At 46.1% G+C, this 17,417-nt stretch overlaps 1 protein-coding gene across 17 annotated transcripts in view; it reads right to left on the bottom strand.

Moving 5' to 3' along the window:
- The window catches only part of kif1b (kinesin family member 1B), a 92,970-nt gene that overhangs the window by 8,106 nt on the left and 67,447 nt on the right, over nucleotides 1-17,417 (bottom strand). For 7 of the 17 annotated variants that reach the window (XM_069183665.1, XM_069183674.1, XM_069183668.1 and 4 more), the window contains 17 exons: nucleotides 16,729-16,847; nucleotides 16,024-16,109; nucleotides 14,128-14,257; nucleotides 13,347-13,506; nucleotides 12,874-12,964; nucleotides 11,892-12,010; nucleotides 11,453-11,508; nucleotides 10,268-10,468; nucleotides 8,097-8,205; nucleotides 7,233-7,299; nucleotides 6,650-6,734; nucleotides 5,189-5,294; nucleotides 4,092-4,118; nucleotides 2,127-2,241; nucleotides 1,226-1,359; nucleotides 1,070-1,131; nucleotides 182-327 (listed from right to left, as the gene is read on the bottom strand). In XM_069183665.1, coding sequence (XP_069039766.1) covers nucleotides 182-327; nucleotides 1,070-1,131; nucleotides 1,226-1,359; nucleotides 2,127-2,241; nucleotides 4,092-4,118; nucleotides 5,189-5,294; nucleotides 6,650-6,734; nucleotides 7,233-7,299; nucleotides 8,097-8,205; nucleotides 10,268-10,468; nucleotides 11,453-11,508; nucleotides 11,892-12,010; nucleotides 12,874-12,964; nucleotides 13,347-13,506; nucleotides 14,128-14,257; nucleotides 16,024-16,109; nucleotides 16,729-16,847 — 1,813 coding nt within the window. The remainder of the gene's footprint in view (nucleotides 1-181; nucleotides 328-1,069; nucleotides 1,132-1,225; nucleotides 1,360-2,126; nucleotides 2,242-4,091; nucleotides 4,119-5,188; nucleotides 5,295-6,649; nucleotides 6,735-7,232; nucleotides 7,300-8,096; nucleotides 8,206-10,267; nucleotides 10,469-11,452; nucleotides 11,509-11,891; nucleotides 12,011-12,873; nucleotides 12,965-13,346; nucleotides 13,507-14,127; nucleotides 14,258-16,023; nucleotides 16,110-16,728; nucleotides 16,848-17,417) is intronic. The other 10 variants (XM_069183673.1, XM_069183683.1, XM_069183675.1 and 7 more) reach the window with 3 other exon arrangements.

Raw genomic sequence — 17,417 nt, 5'->3', positions numbered from 1 at the left:
CCCAGCGCTCAACTAAAGTGCCTCCCATACTCCCTCAATTCCAGGAAACCTAACCTGGAGAGAGTTAAATGTGACAGACAGGACAATCAAGATAATTTAAAAGGGTGATATTCAGTCTTGTATATTAAGCCTCGACTCCACTCCTGTGTGAGAAGTGGCCTGGGCCCGGCCAGCTGCCCACCTCGTGCAGCAGGTCCAGTTTCTCCAGCTCCCACTGGTGCTCCAGAATGAGGCTGTCGCCCCGCGGTCTCCAGCCCGCCAGGTTCTCTTCTCCCCTGACGTAGGCCACAGACGTGTCCAGGACCTTCCTCCTCCTCCGCTGCATCCCTGCGACAGCACAGATCCCGTCACTGCCCGCCGCCACAGAGCCCCAGCCACGCCCTCACCACACCCAGCCACACCCTCACCATGTCCTCACCACGCCCAGCCACACCCTCACCACGTCCTCACCACGCCCAGCCACGCCCTCACCACACCCAGCCACACCCTCACCATGTCCTCACCACGCCCAGCCACACCCTCACCACGCCCAGCCACACTCTCACCACATCCTCACCACGCCCAGCCACACCCTCACCACGTCCTCACCACGCCCAGCCTCACCCTCACCACGTCCTCACCACACCCAGCCACGCCCTCGTCATGCCCTCACCTTGCAGAACGGGCCTTTCCTTGCACATTTGATTCACAGCACTGTCAGCTCAATCAGCTCGATCACGCTTTAGAAACCTCCCTGTTGCTTGCTGCCATCTGCTCAAGCCAGTCACAACAAGTGCAGATAATGCCTTGGTAGAAACTAGATTCCCCACCCATCTTTGAAATGACCAATCAGCTGAGTAATATTTACTGTAACAAGCAGTCAGTTATGTGGACTACAGAGTCCGGGACAAGAAGTAACACTTCTTTAGAGTTGTTTCATTGCGATCCTATGGTTACCTTCCAAACACATCAAAATGCATTCCCTGTTTTAACAATAACACGATCAAAAACACTGGGGGTGCCCGAGCACACACTGTGCCCGCAGAGCTGGGGCTCATGGGAAGGGGCAGGGGAATTTCCCAGTACTCACCTGGGCTACCCGTGTCCGCCATTTTGCACAAGCTCAGCTCGTAGATCCCCGTGACTCTGTTACTGTGAGCACAAATGGAGAGCCACGTTTTAGGGAAGGGTGACGGGCGGCGGCAGCATCAAGATGCAGAGTCCCAGCGGGATCACGGATCCTTACCAGTCGGGCGTCTTTGAGTAGCCGCTCCCGAACAGGCTCCTCAGCGAGCGCGGCGGGGAGATTTTGGCGTCCCGGGAGTAGAAGACCATGCACACGTCCTTGGTGATGACCGCGGGCTGGATGCAGTGGTCAAGCTGAAGTGCAAAGACACAAAGCACCCCGAGTGTTGGCACATTTACACCTAAAACCCGTGTGTGTGCTGAGAGGAGGCACACAGCCCATTCGGCACTCCCAGTACACTCCCCCGCTGAGCTCAGTCTCAAAGCAGCTGCCTTGAAATACAATGGATTCAGTCATCCTGACCTGAGTCTGTGCTATTAATCCTGCAACAAACCCAGTACCTATACAATATTCAAAGACACTGTAAGTTAAACCCATACACACAACACACATAACTTTTCCTAACAAGCACAAGCACCCATCATAATTTAAACATAACAAATGCAGCTGCTGGAATGCGAGATGGCGGGCTGTAGTTTTTATTATTTAATTCACTGGAAAATCTTCAAGATGAACAGTATGCATATTGATATACACAACCGACCTTTGTCATTACAATATCTTTAGGTGTTAGTAAACAATATACAATATATAGTGAAGTCAGAGATGAGTCGTCTTTGACGAATGGCTTGAGTGCTGCATGCTATACTGGTTACACATCACATGCCAGACCTCAGTGCAGGCTGCCTGCAGTGATTAATCACTCAAAGGCACAGCACCGTGCAGAGGAGAGGAGAGCAGGAGCCCATCTCAATGTGCGCTCGCACTGGCCTTGGGCTCCTGCGCGGGATGATTGAGTGTGGCCTGCTATTCGCACAGAAACCCCGCCCGGGTCTGCGAAAGCTGGCACGGGTTCTGCGCAGAAGCCTGCAACAGAGCGGGGATCTGGCCAAGGGCTCACCTCCAGGTACGCAGACAGGGTCATGTAAATCTTCTCCCCGTACGGAGTCACTCGGTTGAGGAGGAGAGAGTTGTGCAGGGAGCTGTCCCACACTGCTTCAAAGCGGTAGAACGTCCTGAGGGCAGGAAGAAGAAAGCATGACTGAGTGGGTAAGGGGGGGCGTCCACTAGATCTGTGACAGGACTAGTTCTTGCTTCGCAAAGCAAACGATATTACTTGTTGCAGAAAGGACTGTAAATTTTACTCATCTTGTCTGCTTTAATTATTATTCCAATTTATTGTTTTTTAAGACGCTCGTCAAAAAACAGAAATGAGAAATGAAAAAAAAGCCTGTTTTAGACTGTAGTACTTGATATGCACAACATACTTGCAGAAAAAGTATGCTTCAGAAGTATTATTTATTTTAACAGCAATAACCTTGGGATTCCAGGAGGCTTGGTTATTAAAAAGCAAAGTAAATTTGGGACAGAAATGTGTGCTTTCCCAGCAAAGCTGATGTCCCTATAATTCAATTTAGGAAAAAGAGGAAGCAGAAGAGCTGGAATGTAATTGTTTACTGGAGCCTGAAATACTGCACTCAGCAACACCACTCCATTAGAAAATGGAAATCGGTACCGAAGGGAGAGGAATGGATCCATAAAACTGACAAAGATATTTATAATCATAATGTGACAAAAAGAGACAAAACAATTTATTTCTCAATTAAAGGCGTGTTGTATTCGTATGGGGGAATAAATAACTCTGACTCATCTAGTGGCCTTGTGGCCCTATTCCTTTTGATATTTTCCGATCATCCACAATTACACTTTTTTTGTAGCCCTGTTAAAAAAAAACCCTCGACTGCTTCATGTTCTGCAGTTCGTGTCATATCAATTCATCACTCTCGGCTCAGCGCCGACGTGCGGCACCCTCTCTGAAACTCAGCGACACATCCGCGTGAGTCACAGCGCCGGCCTGCTCCGACAGCACGCTGACGATCTCATAAAAGACAGAGACGGCGCTGAGCCACGAAGTGTCGCTCACAATTCTATTCATTAAAACTCAGGGATGATAAACGAGAGCTCTTCCTTATGTCTCTAAGCTTTCAACTTCTGACGTCAACGTGATTGAAATTATTGAGTCACAGGTGCTGACATGAAATACAGCCGGGGTTTCTCATGCTCAGGGGACACAGATGCAGTCAGGCACATCAGCTTGCATTTTCCTTGTTTGTCTTTAATTTATTTGAATCCTTCAACTCGGTAACTGCCCAACTGAGGCTCAGTCAAGCCCCTGGCAGCCTGAGACTGAGAAGCCCTGGCTGTGACAGAGAGAGGTCAGACTGAGGCCAGTACAGCCACATCGTATCCTGTCTGTCCCCACAGGCTGCGGCAGCCAGACATCCGCCATCTCCTCACCTGCCTTCCTTCCACCCTGCCACCAGATCCACAATCCTTCTATCAAACACCGAACTACCAGCACAGCACTGCAGTACGTTTTGTAAAAACAAATGGTGATATCTTCTGTAGGCTAACTACACATATCATAAAAGTTCATTAATATTCTTCTACAATTTTATCCTCAAGGTCTGTGGATGCCCTTCCTTGGACTGGTTGCAACCTTTTTTATACCTCTAATTACAGAATGTCTTCATCTCACGCAGACCAAGGTGGCTGTAGTCAACTGGGTGCTCATTTTAGAAACTAGTATTCCAGAGAGGTGAAATAATTACTAAACTGAGTTGCAGAACTACTGCAATTTGACAAAAATCCAAAGCCTTATCTACAAAGTTGATAGCAATTAAGTAAACAAGAAAACGAGCCTATGAGAAAGAAATGGAAAACTTAAAGCAAAACACAGATGCAGAACACAAAATAACACAAAGTGAGCCACATCAGTGTCTATCAAAGCACAGTTTAACAGTCTTCATAAAGCACTTCTTATAAAAAAGTGCTTTATGTCGCCAGTTATAGCCAGAGGTTATACCTAGGAACATCCTTATCAAGACAAAGCCTGTGCAAAAAATGTCCATTAGCAGCATGAGGAGAAGAAAAGAGAAAAAAATAAGGCAGACAAATTTAAAGAAAGTAAAACTTAGCACATAACGATCAGCAGCACAGCAAAGCATAAAAAGCACAAAACAAAATAAGGAGAATAGAAAATGCAACACTAAATCAGCTTGGCATGAGAAGGCAAGACAAGCAGTACCATCAAAATCCAAGTGCAAATGAAGTGTTGTTTTGTGATAGACTTCTTCTGATACATACATAACTTTTTAGTTTTTTTTTGCTAAATGCTTAATATTGCTCTTAATTTGATTGCTTAATTCCACATCATACACATTATCAATATTTTCCATGATCGTGTCCTTCAACAATTTGCACTTCTTTCACCGCTGAAGGAAGGCTGTTCTCATATTCACATCACGGACATGGCAGATACGGGCACTGCTCACGCATCCTGCTGTATTCTGGCTTTACACCAGCAGGTGTCGCTCCTGCTCCTCAGTTTCCAGTGCACGTCAGTGGGAAAGACAAGCTGCACGAGCGCTTAATCAACGGGAGAATACGTCTTAGGCGGGCAAATACTAAAGTTTACTTAGCATCAATGTTTAACATTTAACGCAGAAATCTGGCTACTCCATTTGTGACAGAGGCACCTGCAAAGACTGAAGGAAGCTACAGAATGATTTAAGAATGATATTTTTCTTCAAGGGTAAACAGACTTTTATCGTCTTGGGAGAGGAAGCCCAGAGAGCGCTCCCACACTCCTGCATTGTGTGGGCAGCTGCTCTGCCACAGAATTCCTCGGATGCCATGTTCCAGCAATTACCAGACTCCCCTGCTCTCCCCCCAGAGCTCACACTTGGAATGAAGCAGTGTGTCGGAAATATAGCCGATACGCTAGCAGCGCTGTTGCTCCTTGACCATTCAGTGGACTACAGCCCCCCCGTTTCCCCTCACTCCAATAGGGGTCACTACAAAACGCTCGTTCCCCACTCTACTGGGACTGACCACTTCATCAGGATCCACGCTGAGGAAGAGCCCCTGCCCTCCTGCGGGCTGAGGTCCCTGTTCACGTACCTGTTGGAGCTGTGAGAAGACTTAACATTCTTGGCTGAAATGATGTTTAGAGACAGCACAGCATCAACCGCAGTGTCATCGACTTCCGGTTTGTTCCTGATGCGACCTGGATCACAAGGAAACAAGCTCTTGATGAAAAATAACTGCTTTTTTTGCAATGATCTAAAGAAAACAAACGTGAAACTTTTTTTCCTTCGTTCAGAATTGATCAGTAATTCAGACAGCAGAATCATCTTCTATCCAATTCTTCAGAAAAGCACCGCAGAAACAGATGAAGACAATTTCTTGATTCAGCTCAAATGCAAATGTCACATAGTGATAGTAATGATACATTTTATTTTGTATGGTGCCTTTAAAAGCAATCATCTCTAAGTAACTTTGAGTTTTTGCCTGGGGCTATTCTTTTATCATTAGACAGAAAGGGAAGCCTTCTCTGTATTTTCCAGATTCCCACACGGAAGTGACAGGAGTGCCCTGACCCATGAATCTCTGGGTTCCAACACTGGGTTGCCCTGATACTGGGCAACCTTCATATACAGATAATGCAGAAATAATTGTGTTTTTTGACAAGTGACTCACAATGATATACAGTAGGCCATTTAAAGGACGTGCGCCTACTGCTTTGGTTTTTACATTTACAATTCTGCTGGTCAAAATAATGCAGATTTCTCCTACTCAGCACTTAAGAGAGCATCCAATACAAACTACTACCTGCAAATAATACCGTAGCTGCATGACCATAGCGCTATTCCAACATGTGACCTTTAGAAAATGGAGGATTTCATGTAGATAGCATTCACTGTCTAAAGTTCTAACGCCTGTTTAGTATTCAGAAAATACCAGAAAATCGTCTGGTTTTATGTTCTGCCTTTCAGGGTAACACTGCCACTTCAGAACAGCTTCCCGTCAAGGTCACCTCCAGCACAGGGCCCTGCCAGTCGAGATGGAGCTGCAAGGTGGAGTCTGTGTTATTGTGTCTTGCACACTGGCTGGCCTGTGTGCAGTCTGGCACTCGTCCCAGACCTTGCAGAAAGAAACCGCTATGAGACACTGGCCTCAGCTGACATCATTACTCCACAAGGGCCTCTGGAACAGATCCACACACCCATCTCTCAACACAGTTTTCTTTTTGCTTTGCATGGGCTGCTCATTTCTGCTGCACAAGCATTTGCTCTCCCAGTCTAACCCGCATCATTGCCAAATTAATCCCAATTTACGGAACCGACTGGATCTCAAGCATTTTCCTGCTATATTAGCCCTCATTTGAACAACACTGTATGCAATGAAGTAGAGTAACAGCAAATGAGCCACCTCATTTACAAGCGCATTACAGAACATGGAAATCCGGAAATGTCAATGCAGTTTTGTAAAGCTGTGTAGAGTTTGGTGATCTGACGTTTTCATTAGGAAGAGAACGAGAGCAGGTGTGTGCAGCTGGGAAGGCATGAAGCCCACACTCACCAACCACCAGCTCCCGGACATCCTTCCAGTGCAGCTCGCTGCCCTTCTCGTGGATGATGGTGACCGTGATCCGTCTCTGAATGCCCTGTGGAAGGAGCAGGGGCAGAGACCACGCACAGTCAGTCCCCCTTTCCCGCCGAGTTCTGCAAACAGCGCGCATTCCCCCACTGCAGAGTCTTCCTAAAAAGACTCTTTTGGCATTCTGTATGGCTGCACTCGTTCCCTTAATCAGCCCCCTGCAGAGGCACAGCCATTGTGCTCGTTCACAGTGGGGGAGGTCACTCAGGAATACTCAGCTCTGCTCAAGAGGCATTTTCTTAAAGCATGACATCGTATTCTTTTTTACTTTGTTACTGTTTTCTGCAAATTTAGTGTTTGCCTTGTTTTCTAAATGCTACAAATGATCAAATACGCATTCAAATTAATGAATTCAAATTAATCATTAACAACTATAGATACCCAAACTATAACATAAACTAAACACATGATGACTTCATGCTGTCTGTGTTTCCTTTCGGCTACATTCCTTTAGGAAACCAGGTTGGTGCAGGCTCAGATTCTCAGCAGTGTGTGCAGCAGGTACCTGGTGCAGCAGGTATGTGCCGTGACAGGGCAGGCCTCCTGTGTGATCCACTACAGCTGGGATATACCTGAGAGAGAGACAGGACAGGCTGTCAGACACCTGCATCACAGCTCCAATGGACTCTACAGCTTCCTCTCCAGGTGATGAAGGTGGTAGAGACAGCCATGGATGAGAAAACTCTGACCTACATTTCCCTGATCTTTGAATATAAACATCTACAAACACTCCTCGAGGACCAGAATCCTGCAAGTTATAAGGCCAGCAGAGAAGGCAATAATCCTTTTATGGGCCAGTTGTCTTTTCTCAGGCGTAAAGGGGTTTACAATCCCCAGTCTACAGGATTCTTAACTTTGGTCTGCATGACAAAGACCCAACACAGGAGTGTTTGAGGAAAGTAATATGTGCATAAGCCTTTGGCTTTAAGTATCTTGCAACTAGCATATATGTTCCAGTTCAGGCAATGATGAAAAAAGGCCAGGGAGTGTGAAGATGAAACAGCTGTCTTGTGTGAACCCGGCAGGCTCCTCAATGGGGCTGTGATTCACCCCAGTCTGCCTGTCTTTGCTGTGCACATCAGGTCCTCTCACTCATCTTTTATTCCTGGAACAATCCTATTAATCTGCATGCACGAACAAGAGGCGGTACTGGTTTTTTTCCTTTTTCTTAATTCTACACCAAACTTCTCTAGACATGTTGTGAAAACAGAAGTTAATCATAAAATGAACAGCTGTTGTAAATACACTACTTCAGGAACAGCACTCCTGAGGAAATAAGGATCAAAATCTCAATTCAGTCCTGCGTTCCCACTGCGCCGATTGCCACTTAGTTCAGTGTGTTCACAAGAAACAGCAGGCTGGGACTTACTCCCCAGTGGGCTCCAGCTCGCTGATCTCGAACCACACCAGCAGGTCATACTTGCTCACACACTGGCCGAGGTTGGGCTTGCTGATGGTGTTCAGCTTGGTGGCCGGTACTGCAAGGCAAAACACAGAGCCCTAAATCACCACGGCACCATCGCGCGGCCACTTCCCAGAGCAATTCACCGAACCAATAAGTGCATCTTATTAAAAGAAAAAAACATGCAATTTTTGGCTTGATCACGTGGTGTTCCTAACTGCTTCCATCATAGTTTGTGGCGGGCGTGCAAGTTAAATAACTTTTACGCCTGGTAGATACAGTAAAATCAGAGAAGAATAGCCGTGATTCTCAGACCTGTTTTTTGCAGTAGGAAAAATGGTACAAAGATCAATGGAATTAAAATTCCATTTGACCTTGGGAAATGTTACATTTAAATGCGCTTGATGCACTATTAATATATTTAAGCACAACTAAGATGGAGGCAACAGGACAGGAGCAGTGCCATCCTATTTTCTTCCTACAGGTTCATCTGCACAAGGTTATCAATAATGTTTCTACACATCTAATGAGGTTCTGCATGGATAATGTTTTAACAAAGAAGGCTTCACATCCGAAACGTTGTGTTTTCTCTCTTCTCTTTTCAGTATGGAATACACCTATTACTTGTTACTTTGCAGACTACGCATGCTGATGCAGCTACCCATCTGAACTAATGTTTTAACGTGTGTTACAGCATGTCCACCTCCCGTAATGTTGTTTTGTGGTCGAGAATGTACAAAAACACTGAACGACACATGCTGCACCTTCTACAAATGTATCCATAAAACAGCAACAGCTTGTGGCCTAAATCATGCGTCACACTGCTACAGGGCTCAATAGGAGCAATCAGGATCATAACTTTAATCGTGCTGCAGATGTTTAAAAATTAATTCTGTCGTTTTCTGTCACTATAAATTATGCACAGCGTTCACAAAAGGTTGAGATAATTAATTTAGGACCCATGCAGCAACGGTTCAGATATGATCCATCCCTTTGCAAAAAGCTGTTTATTCTTGGTAATGGCTGCGGCAACCCAGAGCCTATCCTGAAAGGACAGAGTGCCGGGAAGGATACAGCCTGGAGGGGATGCCAGTCTATCACAGGGCACACAGACACAGGGACAGGGTAGACAGACTAGTTAACAGAGCCAGCATGTCTTTGGAGGTTGGGAGAAAAGCAGCAACCTGTTAAAAAAAACCCAGAGGCATCGAAGGTGCCCCTGTCCACTCAAACCCAGGACCAAAGAGCTGTTCTGCTCTATAAGTGTAACTAAGGCGCAGAAGCAGACATCTCCTGATAAGCCATAGAATCTGGTTTTCAAAGTATTGGACACACACCTTAAAACAAACACCTGTGACATGAAGACGAAAGATACACAAAGACATACGAAAGATTACAAAAGAGAGACCACTCCACCCATCTTGCACACTTGGTGGCTAGCAGCTGTTTTCTCTGAGGATCTAATTCAGCTATTTCTCAAAAGAAGCCAGGGTATCAACAACAGGCTGGGGAAATTGTTACAGACCCCCAAAGCCCTTTCAGTGACAAAGTGCCTCCAGGTCTTAGTTTTTAAATGCACTTCAAGACAGTTTCCACTTGTGTCTTCAAGTTTCTATTTCACTGCTCAGACTGAAGAAAGAAAAAAAGAACATTCAATATCTCATTTAACCCATTTAAGGTGTTAAAGCTCCAGAGACGTACATGCCCATGAATTTGGTAACATGTTAAAGGGACAAAAAGACGCACAATCTGGGAAAATCTTCTCTCAGGTTGCTGAGAGACGTTTGACACCTGAGAGATATACGTCTTGCAAAGGAAAATATGAAACCTTAGGCCATGAAAAAAAAACTGTTTGTGATGCATTTGGAAAGGCCTATTTAAAAGACCTGAGGAAAACAGTAAAATTCATGGCTACTAAACAGGAAACGTTAACTGAACTCGTTCTTCCTGTTCTAAAACCTGCGGCGAGAGGTGATGGTGAAAGCAGGGCCCGGCTTTGTTTGTTTCCGGGGCAGCTAACGCTACGGGGAGGATGGAGGCAGCACTACGCGCGCCTACGACACCTGGGGGCACACACAGAGCACAGCACGGCACCGGGCAGGCGACGGGCTTGCCCGGGCTCAGACTGCGGTACAAACCGTCGTGCCGGGGCACGGTCAGCACCGGGCCGCTGGGAACCGGCAGGAAGGGAAACCTGGCCAGCTGATCTGCACTGTCCTCCAAACCAGCCACCGCTGACGACGCCAGGGCGTTGGCGTGCTCTGACAGGGTGTCCAGCACGTGCGTGTTAACGTAACCGCTCATGAGGTACTTGACCAGCTCAATCTTTCGGGCATGGTCTGAAATGAAATTGGACACGGCGGAGCAAGGGGGCACGATGGGGGGAGACCGGTGGGGGAGGAGGGGCAGTTGCGTGGAAGAGCAGACCGGGGAGTTGGGCAAAAAGAGGGGGGAAATGAGAAAAAAGAAAAAGGGAGACGGCATGCATAACAACACGAGCTGTGCAAACGAAATGAGGCAACGCTCTCACAGTGACACACAGGTGTCCCTTGGCAGGATTCTAGGGATCCACTCGGAACTCCAGAAATCATGGAAAACTAATACAAAATAGCAGACGAGTGGTGTGCAATCAGGGCCAACTCGCAGGCAGGAAGCTTAGAGATGACCTCATACGCCAGAGCCAGAGCAGGCCGTGTGCGTATATCTGTGACGAACCCACAGCCAGGAAGCCCGGTTCTGGCCTGCATGGCGCACTCAAGATCGAGGCTCTCCTTATCGAGTGCTCTGCTCCCGGCACTCCTGTGTTTCACACCAGCAGCTTTTCCATGTGCTCTCAATACTGGGATTGACAGGCTCTATGGAACAGTGCCCTTTTCAGTCCTCTGTGTGCTTTCCTCTTTTTGTCACCTTGGGAATGTCCGAAACTGACTATGAAGCCGGGATAGAGTGACTGTGATTTCAGCAGCATGTTTCTTCAAGGTATACAAAAAAAATAAAGCCCACACCAGAGCACACAGGCCTATGAATCAGGCTTCTATTGTTCTGACACCCTGCAGTTGCAGATCAATAAACCGTGACCTTTGCAGAATAAGTGAAACAGCCTGTGTGTGTGCGTGTGAGGTGTACAGGTGTACATGCATATGTGTTTTGCATGAAACAAATTTGACTTAACAAGACCAGTTTACTCCATTCTCTAATTTCCCGACATTACATACAGCTTTGACAATGCAGATTGTTAAACTTTGCATAATTAGTGCACTGAGTTACAGAACCTCAAGAATCTCCTATTGCTCAGATCTCTTAAAATATATAAATGCTCATACCTGGCTTGGACAATGGCATGGGAGGAGGAAAGTATTTCCGTGAGGGCTGTGGAGGACTGTAAAAAGACAGAATAATTATACACCTTCACTATAAATCACACATTTAAAAAAGGTCCCCAACAGTGCATGTTTTAACATAATCAAAAATATAATGCAGACAGTTCCATAAACACTATGTTGAATCGACAAATCCCATTTATGTGTTTTAATTCCATTTAGGCATCAATACCCTTGTAGTAACATCTTCTACCGCTTAGCTGCATTTACAAGTTAAGTGTAACTTAATCAGTACATTATTCTCACAAATAAATGCTTTACTTGTTGAAACGTGACTGCTGATAGCTTGTTTGTTATGCATGTATATAGTGTCAGTCAGTAACAGTTAGGTGGACATTAGGGGGCGACTCCTCAGTGGGACTGACATGACTCGGAGCCTCACCTGTTCAGATCCTGGCCTTGAAGATGCAGTGGGTGTTGCTGGTAGTGGCCAAAGACTTCAAACACTATGGGCTTGGTCTTGATGTACTCTATGAATGACTCAGTCACCTCCACGGCAATCTGCATGGGGAGACAACGCACAATCAAAGCCTTGCAGGCACTTAAGGACTGAACCGACACTTTAAAGCTTCATATTTAGCTGCCACCCAGCCTGCACCCCAAACCGAATGACACTCTATCGATTAGAACATCAGGGAGGAAGCACATGAGAGGAGGCCTTTGAGCTCATCGTGCTCATTTGATTCCTCATGTCCCCACAGTAATGGTAGCGGAAGGAATAAACCCCCCAGGGATGAAGTCTCCATGGAAAGGGACAATTTAGAGCTGCCAATCAAGCATTACCTGCATGTCTTAGGGAGTGGGAGGGAACCGGAGAACCTGGAAAAACCCATGCAAACACGTGAAGAACATGCAGACTCCATACAGACAGGTGGCACAAGCTGGGCGCGAACCCAGGACCCTGGCACTGCGAGGCAGTAGTGCCATTACACTGTCCTGATTATAGAGGCTTTAATACAGCTCCACTGCTCTTGCAGCCTTCTGTACTGACTGCAAATGTCACACACGGAAGGCACTCTTCTGTATACCTGTATCTAAACATCAGTGTTCTTGTAGCACTTTTGGTGAAACCTAACATTTTCTGCGAGACATTCTACATGGAACAGCGATGCATATCAAGTGGAATTCCGTGGAATGTAATTCCAAAGAGATTCTTTCACAGATGCACTTGAAACACACGGTTCCTGGACACCTCCCTCCAAGATAGGGATGCAGTGACCTTCTGACTTTTTACAAAATGCGTTACTGATGCATGACTTGTCCACGAGGGATCAGAGCAGCAGGTGGTAACACCCAAGCGCTGTTTTCTCTCTTTTCTAAAAAAAAAAAACGATCTCCTGGCCTCCCCTCTCCTCGCGACTCACGTTCTGCACGTGGTAGAAGCCCAGGGGCGACCCCCGGCCTGTGTTCTTCAGGGGCTCCGTGGAGAACGCCTCGTCGTGGCGGTGCAGAAAACTGCCAGAAAGAAGACAGCATCACCGGCGTGCACTGCACTGTCGCAAAACAGAGCTTCCAAGAGCTTAGAGAAAATGAGCTGCCAATCACACAGAGGAAGACAGAGTCAAGGATAGAGACGACGATACAATATCGATGGACAGCCAGGGATAAAGAGACAGGAGAGAAATAGTGCAATTTTGAGTTTAAATTAAATGTTTCCTCTCATTGCTTTGAATGGTTTAGGGATCTACGGGACTACAGGGAGTTACAGGACTTTTCTATTGCTAAATCCGGGTTATTTTCTGTCATTTCTAAGCTCTCTTCTCGACGGCTCTGAGGCCTGCTCCCCTGTTGAGAGACCTGCCAGGTGAAAACGGTAAGAGGAGGCCGGCCGACTCACTTGAACTGGCAGAAGATGTCTGCGTACTCGGGCAGGATGCCGCTGGCCTGGAGGACCGTCACGCGGAAGGTGAAGATGCTGCCGACCTCCAGGTGACCCCCCAGCTTCTCCGACAGGCCCTCCAGCGTCAGTTTGGTGTCCACGTTGCCCAGCTTGAGATCTAGGAACCCGACACCGACAGGCCTCAGAACCAGCCCCGCTCACGGGCTGCCACTCGGGCTTCCCAATAACAAAACGCACTGGCAAGGCCTTGGCCTGGCAGGACCGAATGAGTGCTTAAATTCAAGTTTCAAGTTTGCGAAGTCTGTGAGGGCAACACACGGCATTACCGTACTGCTCAGATATTAAAAGGCAAGTACTGGTTCTTTATTATAGAAAAAACGCTCGCTTATGCTAGTTTATCAGCTATAAATGTCTATCGTACATTAGTTAACTTACTCACATCAAGCAGTCAGTGCAATGACAAACCCTTTATATATCCGTTCTTTGCTAAAGTGCTTCTGTGCTACCCATGAAGAACTTGTGTAATATAATAACCGAACTCCACCCTGGTTCCAGCATTCTCCAAGCCTGAGGCACAAGTTGCAAATCTACGCTCATCACAGGTGTTATAAACAAACGCTTTACAGATCGGAGATGAGATCAGTTGAAGCCATTCTTCTTCAGTTCTGCTTATGCTGACATGACCAGGAAACAACACTAAATTAAACTGCCTAGACTGCCATTACTCTGTTATTCTTCAGTACAATAAATCAAAGACAAAAACATGTACCACCCCTACCGATGTCATTTATTCTGTTGATTTCTTCTGAAGGTGTGATGACCTCTGAACTTTGACCTTGACCTTCCACAATGCGCAGTTCCTCCAGGGAGAGCCCTGAGCGAGTCATGGCCACTGTGGAAAAATCAGTCTGGAACAGGAGGGAGGGAGGAAAAAAAAACATGACATCAGTTACAAAAATGAGAGGAGGCCAATCTGGCCTGTTTGGTACTTAGTAACTAATTGATCCGAGAAAGTCATCCAACCATTTCCTTCAGGAAACCAGGGGTATTGGCTTCAACAGCAAAGCTGGGAAGCTTGTACCACATTCCAACACTTGAAAGCAATCTCCTTGAGGCTGCGAGCCAAGGCAATCAATAAAACTAATTCCAGTAAAACTCTTCAGCTACTGACAATGAAAAAGACCTCATATTTTCTCTTTTTATTGGTCTGCTCATTTGCATGAAGATCAAAATAAGTAGATCACACACAAAGAGGAAAAGATTTAGGGGATGTAGGAGATATCATCACTGTCAGCAGCAATGCAATGCACATGTTAAAAGGGCAAACACAATGCTGGGCTACACTGGAACTTGCTTAGATCCCATCTGGAGCACTGCATGCAGTTCCTGCCTCTGCTTTACAAAAGGAATCATGAAAGAAAAATAGAGAAAAGTAAAAAAAATCTGAATAAGCAGAATATGAGGACATGAACTGGCAACTTGCTAAAAGCCAATTTCATAAGAAATCTAAAGAGCCCTTTTTTTACACTGAGAGCTGGAATGGATTACCAGGGCACACTGTGAAAGCCCAGACTCTCAAGTCTCAGTCAGACTAGAATCACTAGGGGTGTAAAAAAAAGCAGAGCACTGAATGGCCTGTTCTCGTCATCAGCTTTTCTTCCTTTCTCATGGAAAGAAACACAATAGGCTGCTCAAGAGATTACTCCGCACGGACTAGAAATCCACTTACTCCATTTCTAAATCCACAGCACAACATTTTAATTAAAAACTCTGTGGAGGATTTTGACTCCGATACAGCTGTTTGCAAATCTGTATGTATTAATACATTCTCACTTTCTCGTAATACTAAAATCCAGCTTATTCAATACAAAGTATTACACAGAGATCATTTCAGAACTAAAAGATTGTTCTCTGAGGGCCTAATAAAATCCAGCACTTTTCAATACAGAGCAAACAGCTCTTGAAAGACTCATTGCAAGATAGAATGGATGAATTTAAAAGGATTGGTGACCTTTTATTATCTTTTCTACAACTGGAAGACAATAATTCAGGAATCACTGCAACGCTGCTTCTCACCCAAACATGTTCATTCTCTTCAAATTCAATATCATCTCATACAATTGGTAAGTGTGGTTGAAAAGTAGTTATTGCCTTTCGCGATTCATTTATTATTGTTTGTGCCTCATGCCCCACACATATTGATCCTTATGTATTAAAAATAAATAGAATTGACCTTGCGAAAAAAACTAAAAACAATCAGGGCATATTTCTGTAGAGGCACAAGAGGAAGGATTGTCGAAAAGGTGAAACTCAATAATACCTTATGAAATGAGTTTCTAGATACTGAGAGCAAGTACATGGAGCTAGCATTATGTACTTTTATACAAATGATCCAATTCACATAAAAACTTAAAACGCCAAACCCAAAACCATTTCTGAACACTGAGTCGCACCTCGACTGGATGTGTGTGCAGTACAGTACCTACAGTAAAAGACCCAGTCTGGTTGACACCTCTAATTCTGTCCACGCTAAGTGTTCAGTAGGTGCTAAAATATCAGGAATGCTTCTCTTTTCCACTGAGCACGATTAGCGTGAACCGCAGCCGAAGACGAGGGGACCTCTCACAGCCGGGACACTGCGGTGGGGTCCGGCTGGCCCCTTGCAGCTGCTCACCGTTTTGAAGTACTCGTCGTCAAAGGAGATCTTCGCCGTGCCCGACTGCCGCACCCCAGAACCATAATCCGGCGCCTCCTCGTCGGCTTAAAAAAAAAAAAAAAAAAGGCCGGACAGTTGTTGAGTCCCATGGGCTCCCCGAGACCAGGCCCATTCGCACATCAAACAACGGAAGCACCTGCTGTCTCCTCCACAGCTCCCTGCAACCTCTGGCTGAACAGCAACATTCCTGACCCACAGAGCAGCTAAATCCTCATGAGCAGCAGCTTGCATTTAACAAAGGCAATAACTGCCAGTGGCATTGATTAGCTTTGGTTTCCTTAATAGGCTGTGACTCTTTCCCCTTTACTTGCTGTCCATACCTGCTACTGGAGTACTACTACTTATTGGAATGGCGATGCTTAACTACTAAAAAGACACTGCTTCAAAGGGCACTTCATTCAAGAGTTCACACCACCTGTCCTTTTCATGTTATCAACATACTGGATGGCACATTATTACCATTATTAATATTATAGCAATATTACTGGGTGCCAGTTTGCAGTTGATTTCAATTTCAAAATCTGTTTGGATTTTCAGAATCGCCCCCCACCCCCAATAAAAACCTCAATTGCTTGTTGCAATTGACATTCACTTATTTAAGCAGGCCACCCCTCAGAAGAGCCCACGGTGAAGCTCCTATAGGTTGACACCAGCAGTACTGACCTGCGATAGCTTGGACTCCAACCCGCAGAAACCCACGCACCTCCCCCTTCTCGGTCACAATGGCCACTCTGTGGACCAGCGGAACTGGGTACAGCAGGTTGCTCAGGTACACGAAGGCTCTGCGGCAGAGAGGAGTCACAGACGCGTCAAGGGGAGAGTGAGAGGCACAGCCCGTCAATAAGTCGCCTCCCTCTTGTTACACATCCTGTACGTTAAGAACCAGGACTGCCCCCCCCCCCCCATCACCCCTCTGTCACTTCAACCAGGCCATAGGAGATCTGTGGAGGCCAAGGAAAGTCCCCTCAGCCTTGAGTAACAGTACTGTGCAAGGTGACCCTGGGACTGTGCAAGGTCACAGGTCAAGCTGTCTGCACAGCGCTGCAGTTTGGGGGAACAGTGTTCTGCAGTTCGCACACCAGCCCCAACAAAAGACTCTCATCAGATTTGGTGTTTCAGATGTGTCAGACAGACTTATTGTACAATTACTGAAAACAGATGAATGCCTGGACCCTCTGCTATGAAATCTGAAGTGTAAACAACGATCATCCCTGGACACTCCCCAGCTTGAACAATTAGTCTTTGCCACATTTTTCTGATGCTGCCACACCAAAGCAAGTGGTTTACCAACTAAGCACTACACAGAAAATCACCAGTGTTTTTTCTTTCCACTAAACAGTGCAGTCATTTTG

This window comes from Lepisosteus oculatus, chromosome 25, assembly GCF_040954835.1.
Source record: "Lepisosteus oculatus isolate fLepOcu1 chromosome 25, fLepOcu1.hap2, whole genome shotgun sequence".
In the NCBI taxonomy this organism is placed as follows: Eukaryota; Metazoa; Chordata; class Actinopteri; order Semionotiformes; family Lepisosteidae; genus Lepisosteus; species Lepisosteus oculatus.
Note: the sequence above shows the minus strand (reverse complement) of the source record. Positions and strands in the feature narration are given on the sequence as shown.